Genomic DNA, 17,436 nt, shown 5'->3' with positions numbered 1-17,436 from the left:
CCTCTCAACACCCCGTCTCAACCGCGGAACGGATCTCTTCGATCTATCCTTGGCCATGGAGAAACTCTTCTGCATATTATCATCATCGGGCCACAAACACGGCCCGCCAGCTTTGTTGTCTCGAGCCTCCTTCCCGTGTTGCCGTTGCAGAGCCTCCCCCCCTCGTCGAACACGTGCTGTCGTCGAGGACGCTAAGGCAGTGTTGTAAAATACAATAATAGAGAATCCGAGTTTAATATTTTTACTAAATATGTGCGGCACATATATTTTACTAATATAATAAGATATTTTTTATGAATTAATGTACCCTCCTGCATCGCGGTTAGCCTCACCCCTAGTTAAAATATAAATGAGAACGAGAGATAGAAAAAAGAGGTTACATGCATAAAAATATTCACGTCCTGTCACGAAGACAAAATAGATCTACATGTCATACATGTGACCGTATATGTGCACATTTAACAAATTTATGTATCTGTTTACGAACTTTGCAATTTTGTTGAACTAAAGTGATATAACTATACAAATTATTCTATGCAATTTTGTTGAACTAAAGTGATATAAATATACAAATTATTCTATGGTGGGCGCATTTTACGCTTGCATCAAAGATTTGACTTGTGCAATGGTGATTTCAACTTTTAGTGTGGAAAAACACATTTAGATTACGAATAGAATGTTGCAGTGAATCTCGTATTTAAGGACGAAAATAATTTGGATCGACAATCCGTGCCAAATGGCTAACACATCCAGATTTGAAGATTCCAGAACCCTGAGTCCCTGACGGCCCTTGACCCCGAGGCTTTGCCTTGACACATCCAGATTCGAAGATTTCAGAACCCTGAGTCCCTGACGGCCCTTGACCCCGGAGGCTTTGCCTAAACCCTTCTTCGTCGCCAGCGGCTCCGCGCTCCTGGCGTCGCCTTAATCCGGCCATGGTGGGCTCGGATCCGGACCGGAGTGGAGGCGCCCCGGACGTCTCCGAGCTATTCTGCCACTACAACTCCCTCTACTTCCGCGATTCCCTGGGGTCCTGTGCAGTCTTGTGGGCGGAGGACCCACTGCCCGATCGGTGAGTGCACCCACTCCTCGCTCTCGAATTCGAGTGGGATACGGGTTCGACTTCCGGGGTACGGAATCGAGGGTTTGGATGCTGCACTGCTTCGTGGTTTCAAACTATTTCTTGTTTCCTATCGTTTCTACCTAGATTTAATACATTGCGATGAAATTGGGGGGAGAACCTCGGCCCTCTGGAAGTTCCAGACGGACTAGCCCCTTTAATCCCCCATCAATCTCTAGATCTTAGTCTCGTTTCTGGAGAGCAGTCTAATCCCCTTCTTGTTCATTAGAATTACCCTGGGCATAAGCAAGTGATACTATGCCTGCACATAGGCAAGGGATGGACTCCCTTTCTAGCCTCTGAATTTTGTTGCTGGAGTGTTGCCATGATGGACTAGGTCGATGTTAGAAATTTAGGCAATTTCGGGCACAATTTAATTCCAAAATTAAATGTATAAACTAGCAATATTTCTATGACTTTAAGGAGTAAAATAAAACATGTGAACATGTTTATACTTATCACACAGATAAGCATAAACAATATAAATAACCAAAGTTTCAGGGAGTACCCTGAAGCGGGGCCGTTGCCGGAGGCATTGGCTGCGCTGTTACCAACTGGAGTAGACATCTACTCGGTTGGCCTCAGTCGAAGTAGTCGAATTAAATCGGTGCAGGAAGAAGTTCGCAGTGCAGTCCCGCGAACGGTCACCAAGATGTAGTCGACGTAGTCGTTCGGCCACCAGAATGTAGTCGACGTAGTCGTTCGGCTCGTCCACCAGGAAGTAATCGTTCAATCGGGAAAAGCCTTTGTATTTTTGAGCAGTCACGCTAAAGCGTTACCCAAAAACCTGATTGCCCGCCTATCCCGTGCAGGATCTCAAGGCGAGCAAGGTTTCGGATGCCTGCTCACGCTAATTCTGTGCGCGCAAAAATTAGCGTTGGGGAACTCAGTTGTTGCAACTGGAGAGGGAGAAGAGAGGAGCCGAGTTGCCTCAGTGCTCTGGTGCAGAATGGATGAGGAGAATGGCACTTCTTATATAGTGACTCAGGTGCTCAGGATCGTTGAACCTGGACACCATCAGAGTCATTTAGGTGATGCGGTTATGGCCATTAATTACAGATTTAATTGCACGTTTAATCGCACGATTAATTGCTGTCAACGGCAAAATAGCCATCACATCGCACCGCACCGCACCGGCACCTGCACGTCACGTCACGTCCGGCCGCGCACGCGCACGCGCACCGCACCGCCCGTCCGGCCGCGCCGCGCCTCGTCTCGGCCACGGCCACGGCCCGGCCCGGCTCGGCGAGCGAGCGCGCGCGTGTGGTTCACCATCCTCCTCTTACCGGCTTCACAAGTGGTGTACACGAAGTCCACCTTTTAAGTCGGTTGAGATCCTCCTCAATTCCCGGTACGGAATTAAGCATTGATTCCCTAGCATTAATAGTGGGTTTTAAATTCTTTTAATGCTTTAGAAGTAATGGGCCAAGCCCATTACTCCAACAATCCCCACCAATAAATTCAAGCCACACTAGAAATACCCTCATTCCCTCATTGATATACCAGTATTCGACAGAGACTGTTAAGTTGAACTTCCATCTAGGACAAAGGCTACACTTATTCACAACTGTGCAATGGACTATGCCTTGAATTGCCAGTTTTGTGCAAACAAGTTTGACCAGAGCCCTACACTGGTACTAGGCTGCAAAAGCATCCCCGCGGTTTGGAGCTTATAAGTCATACTCTAGGCCGTTCATGAGTTTCTAGAGAATACCCAATTCTCATAGACCATGACCAGTGGTCAAACTCATATAGGTGTGTTCCTTTCAGATGTTCTGTAGGACAACATCTTTGTTTCAAGAAAACAACTCATTTGTTTAAAAGAAACCACCTGGCACACATTAAGGTATAGACCAACCTGCCATACAGATTAGAAGAGAAATGCACCTTATACACGGAATGAGCCCTTTTCACAAAGGTTCTCTTCTCACAGTCAGACTTTAGTTTGTTTCACCATCCTAATTCACGGGATCTCCGATCACATAGGACAGGTTTCCACTATAGAATGACTCACATGGGTCTCAAACCCAATTCCATAGATGCATTGTCTATCACATTTCGTGAAAGACCCTTTGTAAACTGATCTGCCAGATTCTTAGCCGTCTGAACATAGTCCAGGGCTATAACTCCGGAGTTTCTCAATTTTCTGACAGATTTCAACCGCCTTTTCACATGTCTAGATGACTTTATGTTATCCTTTGAACTATTCACCTTGACAATTACCGTTTGATTGTCACAGTTCATTAGGATTGCCGGTAACGGTTTTTCAACTATCGGCAAGTCCATCAGGAGCTCACGAAGCCACTCAGCCTCAACAGTGGCGGTATCTAATGCTGTGAGTTCTGCTTCCATAGTTGACCTCGTTAAGATGGTCTGCTTGCAAGACTTCCAGGAAACAGCTCCACCACCAAGTGTAAACACATATCCACTTGTGGCCTTTATCTCATCAGCATCAGAAATCCAATTTGAATCACTATACCCTTCTAGTACCATTGGGTACCCGGTGTAGTGAATTCCATAGTTCATTGTCCCCTTCAGATAGCGCATTACTCTTTCAAGAGCCTTCCAATGATCATCTCCCGGGTTTGAAACAAACCGGCTCAGTTTGCTTACAGCAAACGAGATGTCAGGTCTTGTAGCGCTCGCTAAATACATTAATGAACCAATGATCTGAGAATATCTCAGCTGATCTCGCATTATCCTTTTGTTCTTTCTAAGAATTAAACTAGCATCATATGGTGTTGAGACAGGTTTATAGTCGCTATAACCAAAGCGACTTAACACCTTCTCCACATAGTGAGACTGTGTAAGAATCACCCCACCATTGATCTCTTTTACCAGTTTTATATTAAGGATAACATCAGCTTCTCCCAGATCCTTCATCTCAAAATTTTGAGATAAAAACTCTTTGACTTCCTTAATCACATTAAGGCTAGTGCCAAAGATCAGTATGTCATCCACATACAAGCACAAAATCACTCCTTCAGCCCCACTATAGCGATAGTACACACATCTGTCAGCTTCGTTCACAACAAAGCCGGCAGAGGTCAAAGTTCTATCAAACTTTTCATGCCACTGCTTAGGCGCTTGCTTGAGACCATATAAAGATTTTAACAACTTACAAACCATTCCTTCTTGACCCTTTGATACAAACCCATCCGGCTGATCCATATAGATCTCCTCTTCTAACTCTCCATTGAGGAAAGCCGTCTTAACGTCCATCTGATGAACGAGAAGACCATAAGAGGCTGCCAGGGAAAGTAACACTCGAATTGTGGTCAATCGGGCAACTGGTGAATAAGTGTCAAAGAAATATTCTCCTTCTTTTTGGGTATAACCCTTGGCCACAAGCCTAGCCTTGTACTTTTCAATAGTACCATCTGGCCTAAGCTTTTTCTTGAACACCCACTTGCATCCAACCGGTTTACATCCATAAGGACGTTCAACGACCTCCCAGGTTCCATTAGACATAATAGAATCCATCTCACTCCTTACCGCTTCCTTCCAATAGTCAGCATCAGGAGATGAATATGCCTCTTCTATGGTTCTGAGTGTATCATCTATGAGGTATACAATGAAATCATCACCAAAAGACTTTATAGTCCTTTGTCTCTTGCTCTTTCTCGGAGCATCATTGTTATCCTCCTCAGGATTTTCTACAAGTGTATGTTCATTGTGTTCTATCGGCTCAGCAGAGCCATCATCCTCGATGAACTCTTGCCTAGATGAACTTGTTTCATCTCTCATGGGAAAAATGTTTTCAAAAAATGTAGCATCTCTGGACTCCATTATAGTACCAACATGCATGTCAGGTACTCCAGATTTCACTATTAAAAATCTATATCCAACGCTGTGAATAGCATAACCTAGAAAGATACAATCCACAGTTTTAGGTCCAAGCTTACGTTTCTTGGTTATTGGCACACTCACTTTTGCCAAACAACCCCATGTACGTAAGTATGACAGTGTTGGCTTTTTCTTCTCCCATTCCTCGAATGGAGTTATCTCTTTATTCTTTGTAGGAACACGGTTTAGGACATGACATGCAGTCAATATAGCCTCACCCCACCATTTCTTGGAAAGTCCCGCTGTATCTAACATGGCGTTAACCAAATCCGTTAGAGTGCGGTTCTTTCTTTCGGCAACCCCATTTGACTGAGGTGAATAGGGAGGCATCCTTTCATGAATAATACCATGTTCCTCGCAGAATAAAGTAAATAAATTTGAGAAATACTCGCCACCACGATCTGACCTAACTCTTTTGATCTTTCTCTCAAGTTGGTTTTCTACTTCAGCTTTATAGATTTTAAAGTAGTGTAAAGCTTCATCTTTTGACTTCAACAAATAGATGTAACAAAATCTAGTACTATTATCAATCAAAGTCATGAAATATTTTTTACCACCTTTTGTCAACACTCCATTCATTTCGCACAAATCGGAATGAATTAATTCTAAGGGTGCCAAGCTCCTTGCCTCCGCGGTCTTACGAGGCTTACGAGTTTGTTTTGATTCAACACATACATGACACTTAGAATTTTTGACAAAAGTGAACTTTGGAATTAAGCTCAAATTAGCTAAGCGCATCATACAACCAAAATTAACGTGACAAAGCCTCGAATGCCAAACATTTGTTTCATCAACGTTAATAACATTGTATGCAATTTTATTACAAACATCTGACAAAGAAAGACGGAACAAGCTTCCGCTTTCATAACCTTTTCCAACAAAAGTACCAAACTTAGACAAGATACATTTATTGGACTCAAAGACTAATTTGAAACCATCTCTACACAGTAGAGAGCCGCTGACTAAATTCTTCTTGATGGTGGGGACATGCTGCACGTTCTTCAGCTGCACGGTCTTCCCCGAAGTAAACTTCAGATTTACCGTACCAACACCAAGAACACGCGCATGTGATCCGTTCCCCATCAGCAAGGAGGAAGTCCCGCCGGTCTGGTAAGAAGAGAACAAAGAAGCATCAGCACAAAAATGAATATTAGCACCAGTGTCAACCCACCACTCGGGTGACCCAAAGACTGAAAGAACAGTAGGTAATAAATTACCGTACCCCGAAGTTCCTCCAGGCTCGCTAATAACCATGTTGGCGGAGTCGTTGCCTTTGTGGTTCGGACACTTTGCAGCCAGTGTTCTAAAAAACGTTTTTAAACGTCGTTTAATCTTGATTAAATGCTGAACGGTGGCCAAGCGTTGCGTTTAATCACAGTGTTGTTTAATCACAACACACGTTTAATCATGTTCAATGTACGTTTAATCACAAAAAACTCTAAACCATAGGCAAGCATTCGCCTAGCGTCTAGCGTTTTTTAGAACCTTGTTTGCAGCAAAGTGATCCGTACTAGCGCACACATAGCAAGCTCCCGTCTTCTTCTTCTTAAAAGTAGTTGTCTTCTTAGTCTTTGGTTAGTTCTGCGGTGGCTTTTTCTTGTTCTTGTGGGAGTTGTTCTTCTGAACAAGATTGGCACTTGAAGCACCAATAACTCCTTTCCCACGTATGTCCTTTGCTCTCGCCTTCTCCTCAACATCAAGAGTCCCTATGAGTCCATCTATTGTGAACTCCTGTCTCTTGTGTTTTAGAGAAGTAGCAAAGTCCCTCCAAGAATGTGGCAGCTTAGAGATTATACCTCCGGCCACAAACTTATTGGGTAACACACATGGGGACTCTTTGCTGCAATTTTTGAGATCTTTTGCCAGAGTATGTATTTCATGAGCCTGTTCCACTACAGAACGGTCTTCGACCATCCTGTACTCAAGGAACTGCTCCATGATATACAACTCACTCCCGGCGTCAGATACTCCATATTGAGCCTCAAGAGCATCCCACAATGCTTTGCCAGTTGGCAGCCGGATATAAGAATCCACCAGATTATCACCGAGAACACTAATGATCAAGCCTCGAAAGAGGATATCAGCCTCATTGAACGCACTCCCTTCCTCTGGAGAGAATTGTTCAGGCTTACCCTCTTTCACATGGATCACTCTCGATAGTGTTAACCACAGTATAAGCCGCTCTTGCCAACGTTTGTAATTTGAACCATCAAAAGGTGGTGGTTTGATTGATGCAGCATAGCTAGATACCGAAAGCCTATTAACACAATCAGGTTTTTGGATTGTTAGAAATTTAGGCAATTTCGAGCACAATTTAATTCAAAAATTAAATGTATAAACTAGCAATATTTCTATGACTTTAAGGAGTAAAATAAAACATGTGAACATGTTTATACTTATCACACAGATAAGCATAAACAATATAAATAACCAAAGTTTCAGGGAGTACCCTGAAGCAGGGCTGTTGCCGGAGGCATTGGCTGCGCTGTTACCAACTGGAGTAGACATCTACTCGGTTGGCCTCAGTCGAAGTAGTCGAACTAAATCGGTGCAGGAAGAAGTTCGCAGTGCAGTCCCGCGAACGGTCACTAAGATGTAGTCGACGTAGTCGTTCAGCCACCAGAATGTAGTCGACGTAGTCGTTCGGCTCGTCCACCAGGAAGTAGTCGTTCAATCGGGCAAATCATTTGTATTTTTGAGCAGTCACGCTAAAGCGTTACCCAAAAACCTGATTGCCCGCCTATCCCGTGCAGGATCTCAAGGCGAGCAAGGTTTCGGAGGCCTGCTCACGCTAATTCTGTGCGCGCAGAAATTAGCGTTGGGGAACTCAGTTGTTGCAACTGGAGAGGGAGAAGAGAGGAGCCGAGTTGCCTCAGTGCTCTGGTGCAGAATGGATGAGGAGAATGACACTTCTTATATAGTGACTCAGGTGCTCAGGATCGTTGAACCTGGACACCATCAGAGTCATTTAGGTGATGCGGTTATGGCCATTAATTACAGATTTAATTGCACGTTTAATCGCACGATTAATTGCTGTCAACGGCAAAATAGCCATCACATCGCACCGCACCGGCACCTGCACGTCACGTCCGGCCGCGCACGCGCACCGCACCGCCCGGCCCGGCGAGGCGAGCGAGCGCGCGCGCGTGTGGTTCACCATCCTCCTCTTACCGGCTTCACAAGTGGTGTACACGAAGTCCACCTTTTAAGTCGGTTGAGATCCTCCTCAATTCCCGGTACGGAATTAAGCATTGATTCCCTAGCATTAATAGTGGGCTTTAAATTCTTTTAATGCTTTAGAAGTAATGGGCCAAGCCCATTACTCCAACAGTCGATGCCTGGGTTCTTCCTTTCTTGACCAGAGGAAAGGGAAGACAGAGGAAATGGTGCCGGTCATTGCACTGTTACCTTTATCAGTTGGCTCTGAACACATAGCAAATGGTGCTAGACAGTTACACAAGGTATGAACCATCGATGGCATTGTTTGTATGGATAAACAGGTGTAGGACCAAACCACTTCCGCACCGTGTGTATTACCAAAACATTATGCTATGCTTTTTTTATGGCCTGAATTTAGCTTTTGTGGTTGCATTTATCATGGTGGTTTGATCAAAGCAATGTAAACTAAGCCCAACCAGCTTTGAGCACCAAAACTATGTTTTTTTAATCTGGATCTTGATTACTTGGAAAAGATGATATAAGTAATAAATTTTGGCGGGGGGATTTTGTCCTGTTATGATGTTGTAAAAATAAGTAATAAACTTCGGCGGGGGGATTTTGTCCTGTTATGGTGTGGTGTCTTTGACAGCTTTGCAATCAAAGAATATTGGCATTGAATTCAGGAACCATCTGTGGTAAATAGATTTGAAGTCTCATTGAATTTTCTTTTGAGGGACGGTAATGCGTACTATGTATTGCATTAACTATAGTGGTCGGTGGGCTGATAACAGACTTCCGATTAAGGAACAATCACTTATTGATGATAATGTCCGATTTGTTTGTGTGGAAAGATGTTAACAGGATCATTAAATACTAGGTATTTCCCTTCTGTTGCACTTTGATCATTTACAGCCTTTTCTTGCATAGTTGAATAGGTGTGATTATGGATATCGTTAAACGTTTCCTGCGTTTGTTTCCAAGCTGTTGCTGCATGGCCTGCCCCTCAGTCATTGTGTTGCAGCTGAAACTTTCACTCACAGTACATCTTAAAGCCACCACATAAAATGTGGAACGCTATCCAGACATAGGGTGAATGATCTTAGCATCAGAACATCAGGTTACTAACTTTGTACTAAATGGATTTCTGAAGCAAGACGTGTGTCATATGATCATGATTAATTGTATGTAGTTTACCACCTGTAAAGTATGTGATTGAAGTATTCATTAGCAGAGTTTACTAGAAGATTAATGCATTATTTTTCGTTTTCTTAATTACCCTACTGCAGTGATGTAAGCACATGCGACTATTATCCTGGAGGTGGTGGCTGTATTATACTTCTTTCCAAATCCTTGTCCGAATGTCATGATGAATCTGATCTGAAGAATGCTTTGCTTCATGAGATGATTCACGCTTATATTTGCATCAAAGACAATAACAGCGACCACAGGTATGTGTTTGATAGCAGCTTGTATTTTTTTTTAAAAAAAATATACTCCCTCCGTTCCAAATTATAAGTCATTCCAAGAATCTTGGAGAGTCAAAGTTTTTCAAGTTTGGCCAAATTTATATAGCAAGATAATAACATTTATGATACCAATTAAGTATCATCATTAGATTCTTTGTTAGCTATATTTTCATAGTATACCTATTTGATGTCATAAATCTTTATGTTTCTCTCTATAATACTTTTGACTGAGTTTCTAATTTCTTGTGTTTCATTTTGAAACTGTGAATAAGCAGTGACCATGGTGCAAAATTTCGGAAACTGATGAATACAATCAATTTAAGCTCTGTAGCTGATCCCCATGTAAGTTGAAGTCCTGCATCAGCTCTCGTCCTAACTTGCATATTTCTTGCTAACACCATTAATTGACATTCAGCGACCAGTTGATGGCTACAGCATAACTCTGCTTCATGAAATCAGAAATAAATATTATCACTACAAGGTAAGAATCACTACTGCAATAAGTAAACTTTAACTTAATTTTTCACATTAACAGCTAGAAATTTGTACAGTGTCAAAGCTGTGGAGATTTGATCAAGTCAATCAAGTTGAGAGTTCCTTCTGGTGATGACTGCATTGAGAGAAAAGGTGTCGATGACCCATGTCAAAATTCTAAGTGTCACTGGCATAGGTATGGATATGCACTTCACTGCAATGATGGTGTTACTTGCCTACAAGTTAAAAATAAGAGAACATCTGATTGATCATAGAATTCTGAGATAACAGTGGATGTTTTCAGCAAAGATCAGTGTCTTACTTCTTTTGGGCTGGGTCCAATTTTTATTTCCCAAAGAATACAATGACAGACACTTATTAGCACATGTTTGACACAGGCTTTATACATGCAATGAGGCAATTGTTGATTACATTTTAGTGGCACAGATAGTCAAGTTTAGATTGAATAGTTATCAAACCATTTTTAAGTCATGTATTCAAACAGGAATTGGATGGATCCTCGGAAAAAAGAATGTAGAGAGTTTGGATGTATAGTGGGTGTGACATCTGAACTCAGTTGGATCTTAATGCATCTGGACTTCTGGAGTCATGATCTCTCCGAATTTTGTAATGAAGAAGCAACATGATTGAGCTTTGACACGTAACTAAATAAAGCATTATCAGGATATGTATGGAGTTATTACGTTTTCTTTTTTGGAAGACTGATGGAGTTATTGTTTTAGGATAATAGTTCCAGCTGTAGTAATTGTAATAGATGCCAAAGGTTGCTAGTCCGGTTGGCTGTGGCACAACCAGTGGCACCCTCAGGTAGGGGGTTCGAACCCCCACCGGGGCGTATTTCCCCTGCCTGCGGAAAAAAAACCCCCTCGCTGTGCTCCTGATGGCTTGGGCTGTGCGACCCGGCCTGGTGTTACGGTAGTACGCTCGTTGCGGTCCCGGCCCAGGTAACGGGTCAGCAGACCCAAGGTCAGTAAAGAGCCGGGGTTCGGGGGGTTTTCTCGGTCGGTCCTTGGACGGATCTTCTTCTTAATATAACACCGTGGGGCGGTCTTTACCCCACCGGCCGAGTTTTTTAATTGTAATAGATATCCAGATTTGGATAATATCGAGTCCAACAAATATCTTTGGATAATATTAAAGGTGTAATAACTATTTGGATCGAACACCTTACCAAATAAGCACTTGTCAGGTTCATGCTCTGTATATTTGGTAAGGTGTTCGATCCAAATAGTTATTTGGTCAGGTTCATGCTCTGAATATTCTCGACTACTTATATTCATGCATTTGGATGTTTGGCTTGCAGACACAAGCAGCAGTGCCCGGGTAGCTATTGTAGAGTTCAAGATTCATTACCTGGAGGTCCAAAAGGTAAATAACTTCAGACCTACATGTTTAAATTATCGCAGCATATTATATTCAGTGCAGATGACTATTCAATGCAGTATATCTGTTTCTTTTCACAAATGCTTGGAGATGACTATTCAATGCAGTCTGCAAATCTTAAATTTTGAGTTCTAGCAGAGTTACCAAATGCTAATTATTTCTGATAATCTCAGTGGAAAATGCACTCGACGAGGACAAGGGCAGAAGAAGCAATAAAAATGAACGGGAAGATGCCTCTGCTGTTACTGATAATACAATTGGCTGTTCAGAACTGTGGTCCTCCTCAAGAGACAGGTCCAACAAGAAAATCAAAATTTCAAAGGATGATTGCTGTGACCTTAAAACTATAGAAACTGTTCATGAAGCACCAAAGCGTCCAAGAACAGATGTATTAGAGAACCAAGAGTACAGCAGACGGAAGAAAAGGAAACAAAGAAAGGTGGATGTCTACTCAGTAATAATTGAATGGCTGAATTACTATTGTTCTAGTGATTCAGATGAGGATGAGGTACCATTGATTAATAAGCGAACAGAAACAAGACAACGCCAAAAATTACATGACATGTCTATAGCCAGGTTATCCAACAATAATGTTGTGTCTGTAAGCTCACCTTCTGATACAGTTGGATCTCGCTTGCTAGATCCAGGGGACAACAACAAACTTGGAATTGTGGCAGCTTCTCAGCCTGAAGAAAGATCCCGGCGAATTCATCCTGTGGGTAGTAATGGAGTTGCTGGAAATCAAGCTGGTTATGAATCTCTGCCTTCTCCGTTGGATTCACCAATTAGAGGTGAAATTGTTGACATTTCAGATGGTTGAGTACAAGAGTTCCGTGTTATTTCCTTATACTGAAGCCTGGATTTAGGATTATCCAGTATAGTGGTTGTAAAGACCCTAGTTTCTTTTATGCACCTTGCAACTGCTAGACAAGTAGACATGCTGAGTGCCTTTGTACCTGAGCTTTTTTCCGTTAGTTTATGCCTTTGTATATAAGTTTTGTTTGTTCATTTAGCATTACACCTCCGTTTCCTGCTCATATATTTCGCAGAGGTCAAGCCATATCCGTTTGGAACGCGGATTTTTTGTAAATATATCTCGCGTTCTGAATGGGCCAAGGCTATTTGAAAAGTAAGCCCAAAACCGAAGGGAGGGAGGCCCATCGTTTCCTTATTATCTCTCCCCCCAAACCCAATTATCCGCTTCTATCCACACTCGCAAGTCCCAAGCCGCTCCAACGGCAGCCATGGCTTCCACAATCACCTTCCTTTCCCTCTCTCCCACCGCCACCTTCCTCCACATCCCGGCCTCCACCTCCTCCTCCTTCGTCGCCGCTCCCGGAATCCTCACCAGCCGCCGGCGGGCAGCGCCCCGCGCCCTCCCGCTCCGCGCCCGCCCGCTGCGCCGCGTCACCGTCGTCTGCAGCGGCGCCGCTGCGGCAGCCGAGGCGTCAGATGCGGCGGCGCCCGCCGAGAAGTTTCGGCTCGACAACCTTGGCCCGCAGAAGGGGTCCCGGCGGCGGCCCAAGCGTAAGGGGCGCGGTATCGCGGCGGGTCAGGGCGCGAGCTGCGGGTTCGGAATGCGTGGGCAGAAATCGCGCTCGGGGCCCGGCGTCCGGCGCGGGTTCGAGGGAGGGCAGATGCCGCTCTACCGCCGGATTCCCAAGCTACGCGGCATTGCCGGCGGTGAGGTTCTCTAGTTTAGGCCAGAAGCTTCCCTTAATCCGCTCAATTGAAGCAACTCTCTAGTACAGGCAAATACGTATTCCACTTCGACATTTGCCCATAGTAAATTGGAGGCGCATGATCCATTGGATTGCCTGATGCGAGTTGATTTTGTGGGAATGGCGGTAATTGAGAAGTTGTCTGATGCGAATTCTACCATGGCACCGTGCCTTTTCAGGAATGCACATTGGGTTGCCGAAGTATGTGCCATTCAATTTAAAAGATATAGTGCGTGGTGGATTCAAAGATGGTGACGAGTTATCACTGGAGACCCTGAAATCACGGGGCTTGATCAATCCATCAGGCAGGGAAAGGAAGTTGCCACTGAAGGTATATAAATATGATGGTTACTCTTTTATTGCTTTCTTAAAAACTTGTTTTGTGGAATGGTATGGTATTTTTCATGAGAGTTGATGCGTCCCAAATTATGAGTGCCTTCAACTTTCATGGGTTTAGTTTAGGTCTTGACCAGTGAGAACTACGTGTTGCCTGGACCTCCTCTTCAAGATGACCTTGTTGTACCCACGATTTGAATCAAAGAATCAAAGTGCTGTCGGAGTTTTATTTGTATTTGTTGTTGGATCGAATGATCAGTGTTCTTTTTCTTTATTTTTAAAATGTTAGTGTAACATTTCTGAGTTGACCTGTGATAATGGTAGATACCAAGTTTAGCCGCTTGAGTTAGAAGTAATCTGTTAGGAGTTGTCCTGGATCAATTTTTTTTGCCTGCTTGCGTTAGATGAGGATCACTTGTAGTGAATTGCTTTGTTGGTACAGTTTGGGAATACTCCCATCGGCTATTTGTAGGATCTACAGTGTATACCAAAAAGTAACTCTAGACTTTCATATGATCATATCTGCCCATATTAACCTCAACTAGTATCTGGACTTCCAGCAAACACATTTTCTATAACATTACTCCAGTATTTTACCCGGTAACTATTGTGATATGATTTTGTTTGACATGCGTGCTTACTTTCTATTCACCTGTCTGTAGATTTTAGGGGATGGTGATGTATCAGTCAAGTTGAACATCAAGGCTGGAGCATTCTCAGCATCGGCTAAAGAGAAGCTCGAGGCAGCTGGTTGTAACCTGACTCTATTGCCTAAACGGAAGAAATGGCTTTCACAGAATTATCTGAAGAACCAAGCCCGTGCAGAAGAGTACTTTGCCAAGAAAAAAGCCGGTGCTGGCGAATCCGATGGCACCTCTGCATAGAATTCCAATATGATGTACTCCTCTTCTTCCCTTTCCTTTAGCATATGCTTATTTCTCCCTTTTTGCTCTTAGTTATTCATGTATCATGAATTTTGTATCTATGTGATATGCAATTATTTTATGCCCCTTCTTGTAAAATGTGAACAACATGGCCATGTGGTACTATGCCCTGGTGCTTCTGGAGACCTTTTCTAAAGAAAGCCTGGAATCATATGTATAAAAGGAAACCCCCAAAGATCAGGCTGAATGTGCATCCAGTTCTAAAAAAGATTAATCTGTAAAACCAGAATCCTTGCCCTTAATTAGATTTCTAGATGCATGTGGCTTGATTCCATTAAGTCAACATGCATCTATCTTCCATAAGAGTGAACGCTAATGATGATGCACCTTTCTCTTTATTTCTATACCTATGTTTGTATTATTCTCCTCTGGTGTTATGCACTGATCAATTAATTTTCTTTAAATAAAATACATTCCATTTATGGAATTAGAATTCTGTTTAGTGAAAGAAATTGTATTATCTGATCCTAAATAAAAGGAACATCATTTCAGCACCTTCATTGATACCTCGATGTAAACCTGTCCACTTTTTTAATCCTGCATGTGCTCCTTTCATGATTTATGTCAAAGATGGACATGCATGATGGATGATGCACCATTTATCTTCTAGCAAAAATGGCCAGCTATTATACAATTCGTGTTTTGAAGATGCTACAGTAGGATGGTTCTTCTTGGTGTATAGATTTATTGAATTGCCTATTATTTGAGAATGTACAGCTAATAACAAGTCTCATGCAGTAGTAATTTTGTGTAGCACCTATGCACTACGTCACTATATAGGGTCTACAACTGGCTTTGGTACTTCTTATTTGACTTAATATAACAGTATGGATGGCTCGCTCACTCTAGGGAAAAAGACGAAGCCTTCCCTTGTTTAAAGCTTCATGGCAATAGGGCTATTGATGAATTATAAACAGTATTGTTGCACAGCCACTCTTAGTTATTAGTGATTGTTCAAACTTAGGTATACTAAGTCATGGTTCTGTGCCTTTGTTTTCCGTAGGATGTTATTGATATCTCTGCAACCATTATACTGATCTGTGATAGTGCTATATTTTGTCGAAAAATTATCCCCTTATCCATTTTCCTTCTTGACACTGATAGTTATTTGGTTAATTGGTCTGTGCACTGTTGTTTCATTTGATGAATTATCTCTCAGTCTACTTCTACCCCATATCCTCCCTTGTTGCTCATCATTTCTTTTTCAGGATTAATGTTGTGCTGTCAAAGTCAACACTAGAAACCATCTGACTAATCTATTCCACTGAGTTTCTATGAATGTTGTGTGTCAATGATTTGACCAGCACGGTATATATTTGATCTTTAACAGCTTAACACTACATTGACAAACTACTAATCAACTTTCTAACACATTTCTTAAGCAACTGAAGTCTAATATCACTGCAGTGTTTTGACCATGCATGCATGCCTGGACCCGTGGAGACACTTTGAAGTTTTGTCAGAAGCATCCTGCTGAAATCTGAAGTCTATTAACGGACGGATGCTGTACAAACGATACTAGAAAGAGAGAATACTGGCAATTTGTGTGTAGTTACAGCCTTACAGGGATATCACGATCTCGTGTTAAATTAGACTGCTGAACCCATGCTTTAAGGTTTCTTAATTTCTTTTGAATGCATGTGACAAATTGTTTCTTCCTTTTCAACGCGTCATGCTGGTTTGGTGTCAAATGAAAAATGTTTCATGCCACTGACGAGGAGATTCCCCAGCGAAAGGGACCATCTCTTTCTCATGAGCTTCGCGTGTGAGAAGGCAGAAGACGAATGCTCACAGTGGCCACGTCTAGCAAATTTTATGGCAGAAAGCCAGCATCCGTTGCTTATGCTTGTCAACTCTTGTCCAGATTTTTTTTTTAAAAAAAAAACTGGGTCTCACACTCTTTTCTGTTGGGCAATCAAGCTATCTGCACATGGATCGAGCTCAGCATCACTGCATCAGCAGCTCACCATCATCCGAGTGTTGCATATCCTTGTCAAACTTATCGCGCGATTGCGTGTGGATCACAGAACCGAATTCAGTGCTGATCACGATGTCTCAAGGCCGAAGCGGTGGCGGAGAAGCGACGGATCGGTTCCTAGCTGTGCTTCATGAGTTGGCAAAATAGCTATTTTGATCCATCAATTTCATTCTGTAGGTCAAGTTCATCCTTAAACTATCAGATCGGCTAAACCAGTTCCTCAACTTTTATTTTTGATCAAACTCGTCCTTATTATTGTATAGCTCTCCAAATTAACATGAAACTAATATATAAAGTCTTTTTTACCCTTGGCTTCTTCCCCACAATTTTTTAGAAACACTAATCCAAACTACCCTACTTAGTGTTTTCTTTAACCTTACCCTAGTTAGTGTTAGAGTTTCAAGCTAGATTGTCTAATTTGAATACTAGAATTCATGTTCTAAAAAGTGATGGCCCAAGTTGCTACATTGATCGAGGAATTACAGGTCAAACAAACTATGCAATAACATGTCGGTGGAAATTGCGAAGGATAGAAGGAGCCAAGTGTAAAAGGAATATTTCGCATTATTCCTATTGCCAATATGGAGAGCCACTGAGGGACTAGATTGGTCACTTTAAAAGCTAAGTCATGAATTTGACTCTATAGTTAAAGTTAAGAGACGCAGCGAACCGCGAGTGGCGCGGAAGGACGCTGGTTTTATATATGTTGTAGATCTAGAGGTGTGCGTGGTGTGAGGTCAATATATTGTGTTAAGTTCAAATATTACAACTTGTATATTTAAAGTCCATGATAAAAAAAAAGTTAAAAGGACGTAAGGTCGTGTTTAGTTTGTGAAATTTTTTAGATTTGAGTATTATAGCACTTTCGTTGTTATTTAATAACTCCCGCTCCCTTTCGCGCCAACCGAACAACCCCGCGGGCCGCGGCGCGGCGCGCTGCCAGGCCGGAGAGAAAGAGGCCCCAACCACAACCACCACCAACCCGGCG

General features: G+C 42.6%; 2 protein-coding genes across 8 annotated transcripts; both read left to right on the top strand.

Annotated features, from left to right (window-relative positions):
* The first annotated feature begins 794 nt into the window (after positions 1–794).
* On the top strand, positions 795–12,487 carry LOC120693552 (DNA-dependent metalloprotease SPRTN-like). 2 transcript variants are annotated; one of them, XM_039977006.1, is made up of 8 exons: positions 1,445–1,463; positions 8,303–8,427; positions 9,412–9,573; positions 9,867–9,933; positions 10,007–10,072; positions 10,143–10,261; positions 11,390–11,454; positions 11,643–12,487. In XM_039977006.1, the coding sequence occupies exons 2-8, from the start codon at positions 8,405–8,407 to the stop codon at positions 12,287–12,289; spliced, it is 1,149 nt and encodes a 382-aa protein (XP_039832940.1). In that variant the 5' UTR covers positions 1,445–1,463; positions 8,303–8,404; the 3' UTR covers positions 12,290–12,487. The 2 variants fall into 2 exon arrangements, with proteins under 2 accessions (XP_039832939.1, XP_039832940.1); XM_039977005.1 differs by lacking the exons at positions 1,445–1,463; positions 8,303–8,427 and adding an exon at positions 795–1,072.
* A 173-nt stretch (positions 12,488–12,660) lies between these two features.
* LOC120693553 (50S ribosomal protein L15, chloroplastic-like) lies at positions 12,661–16,118 on the top strand. Of its 6 annotated transcripts, XR_005683018.1 has the most exons (6): positions 12,661–13,152; positions 13,370–13,521; positions 14,189–14,424; positions 15,679–15,778; positions 15,878–15,893; positions 15,934–16,118. XR_005683018.1 is itself a non-coding variant. In XM_039977009.1 (5 exons), exons 1-3 carry the CDS (start codon positions 12,714–12,716, stop codon positions 14,408–14,410), a joined length of 813 nt encoding a protein of 270 aa, XP_039832943.1. In that variant the 5' UTR covers positions 12,661–12,713; the 3' UTR covers positions 14,411–14,424; positions 15,878–15,893; positions 15,934–16,118. The 6 variants fall into 6 exon arrangements, 3 of the variants coding, with proteins under 3 accessions (XP_039832943.1, XP_039832944.1, XP_039832941.1); XR_005683019.1 differs by lacking the exon at positions 15,878–15,893; XR_005683017.1 differs by having other exon boundaries at positions 15,878–16,118.
* The last annotated feature ends 1,318 nt before the right edge of the window (positions 16,119–17,436 follow it).

This window comes from Panicum virgatum, chromosome 9N (assembly GCF_016808335.1).
Source record: "Panicum virgatum strain AP13 chromosome 9N, P.virgatum_v5, whole genome shotgun sequence".
In the NCBI taxonomy this organism is placed as follows: Eukaryota; Viridiplantae; Streptophyta; class Magnoliopsida; order Poales; family Poaceae; genus Panicum; species Panicum virgatum.
This window is presented reverse-complemented; position numbering and strand designations above follow the sequence as displayed.

Coding starts and splice junctions, on each gene's coding strand:
- LOC120693552 (XM_039977005.1), top strand. CDS start 936: ATGGTGGGCTCGGATCCGGACCGGAGTGGAGGCGCCCCGGACGTCTCC. Junction 9,574..9,866: donor GACAATAACAGCGACCACAG/GTATGTGTTTGA, acceptor GTGAATAAGCAG/TGACCATGGTGCAAAATTTC. Junction 10,073..10,142: donor ATAAATATTATCACTACAAG/GTAAGAATCACT, acceptor AAATTTGTACAG/TGTCAAAGCTGTGGAGATTT.
- LOC120693553 (XM_039977010.1), top strand. CDS start 12,714: ATGGCTTCCACAATCACCTTCCTTTCCCTCTCTCCCACCGCCACCTTC. Junction 13,153..13,369: donor GCTACGCGGCATTGCCGGCG/GTGAGGTTCTCT, acceptor GTGCCTTTTCAG/GAATGCACATTGGGTTGCCG. Junction 13,522..14,188: donor AAAGGAAGTTGCCACTGAAG/GTATATAAATAT, acceptor ACCTGTCTGTAG/ATTTTAGGGGATGGTGATGT.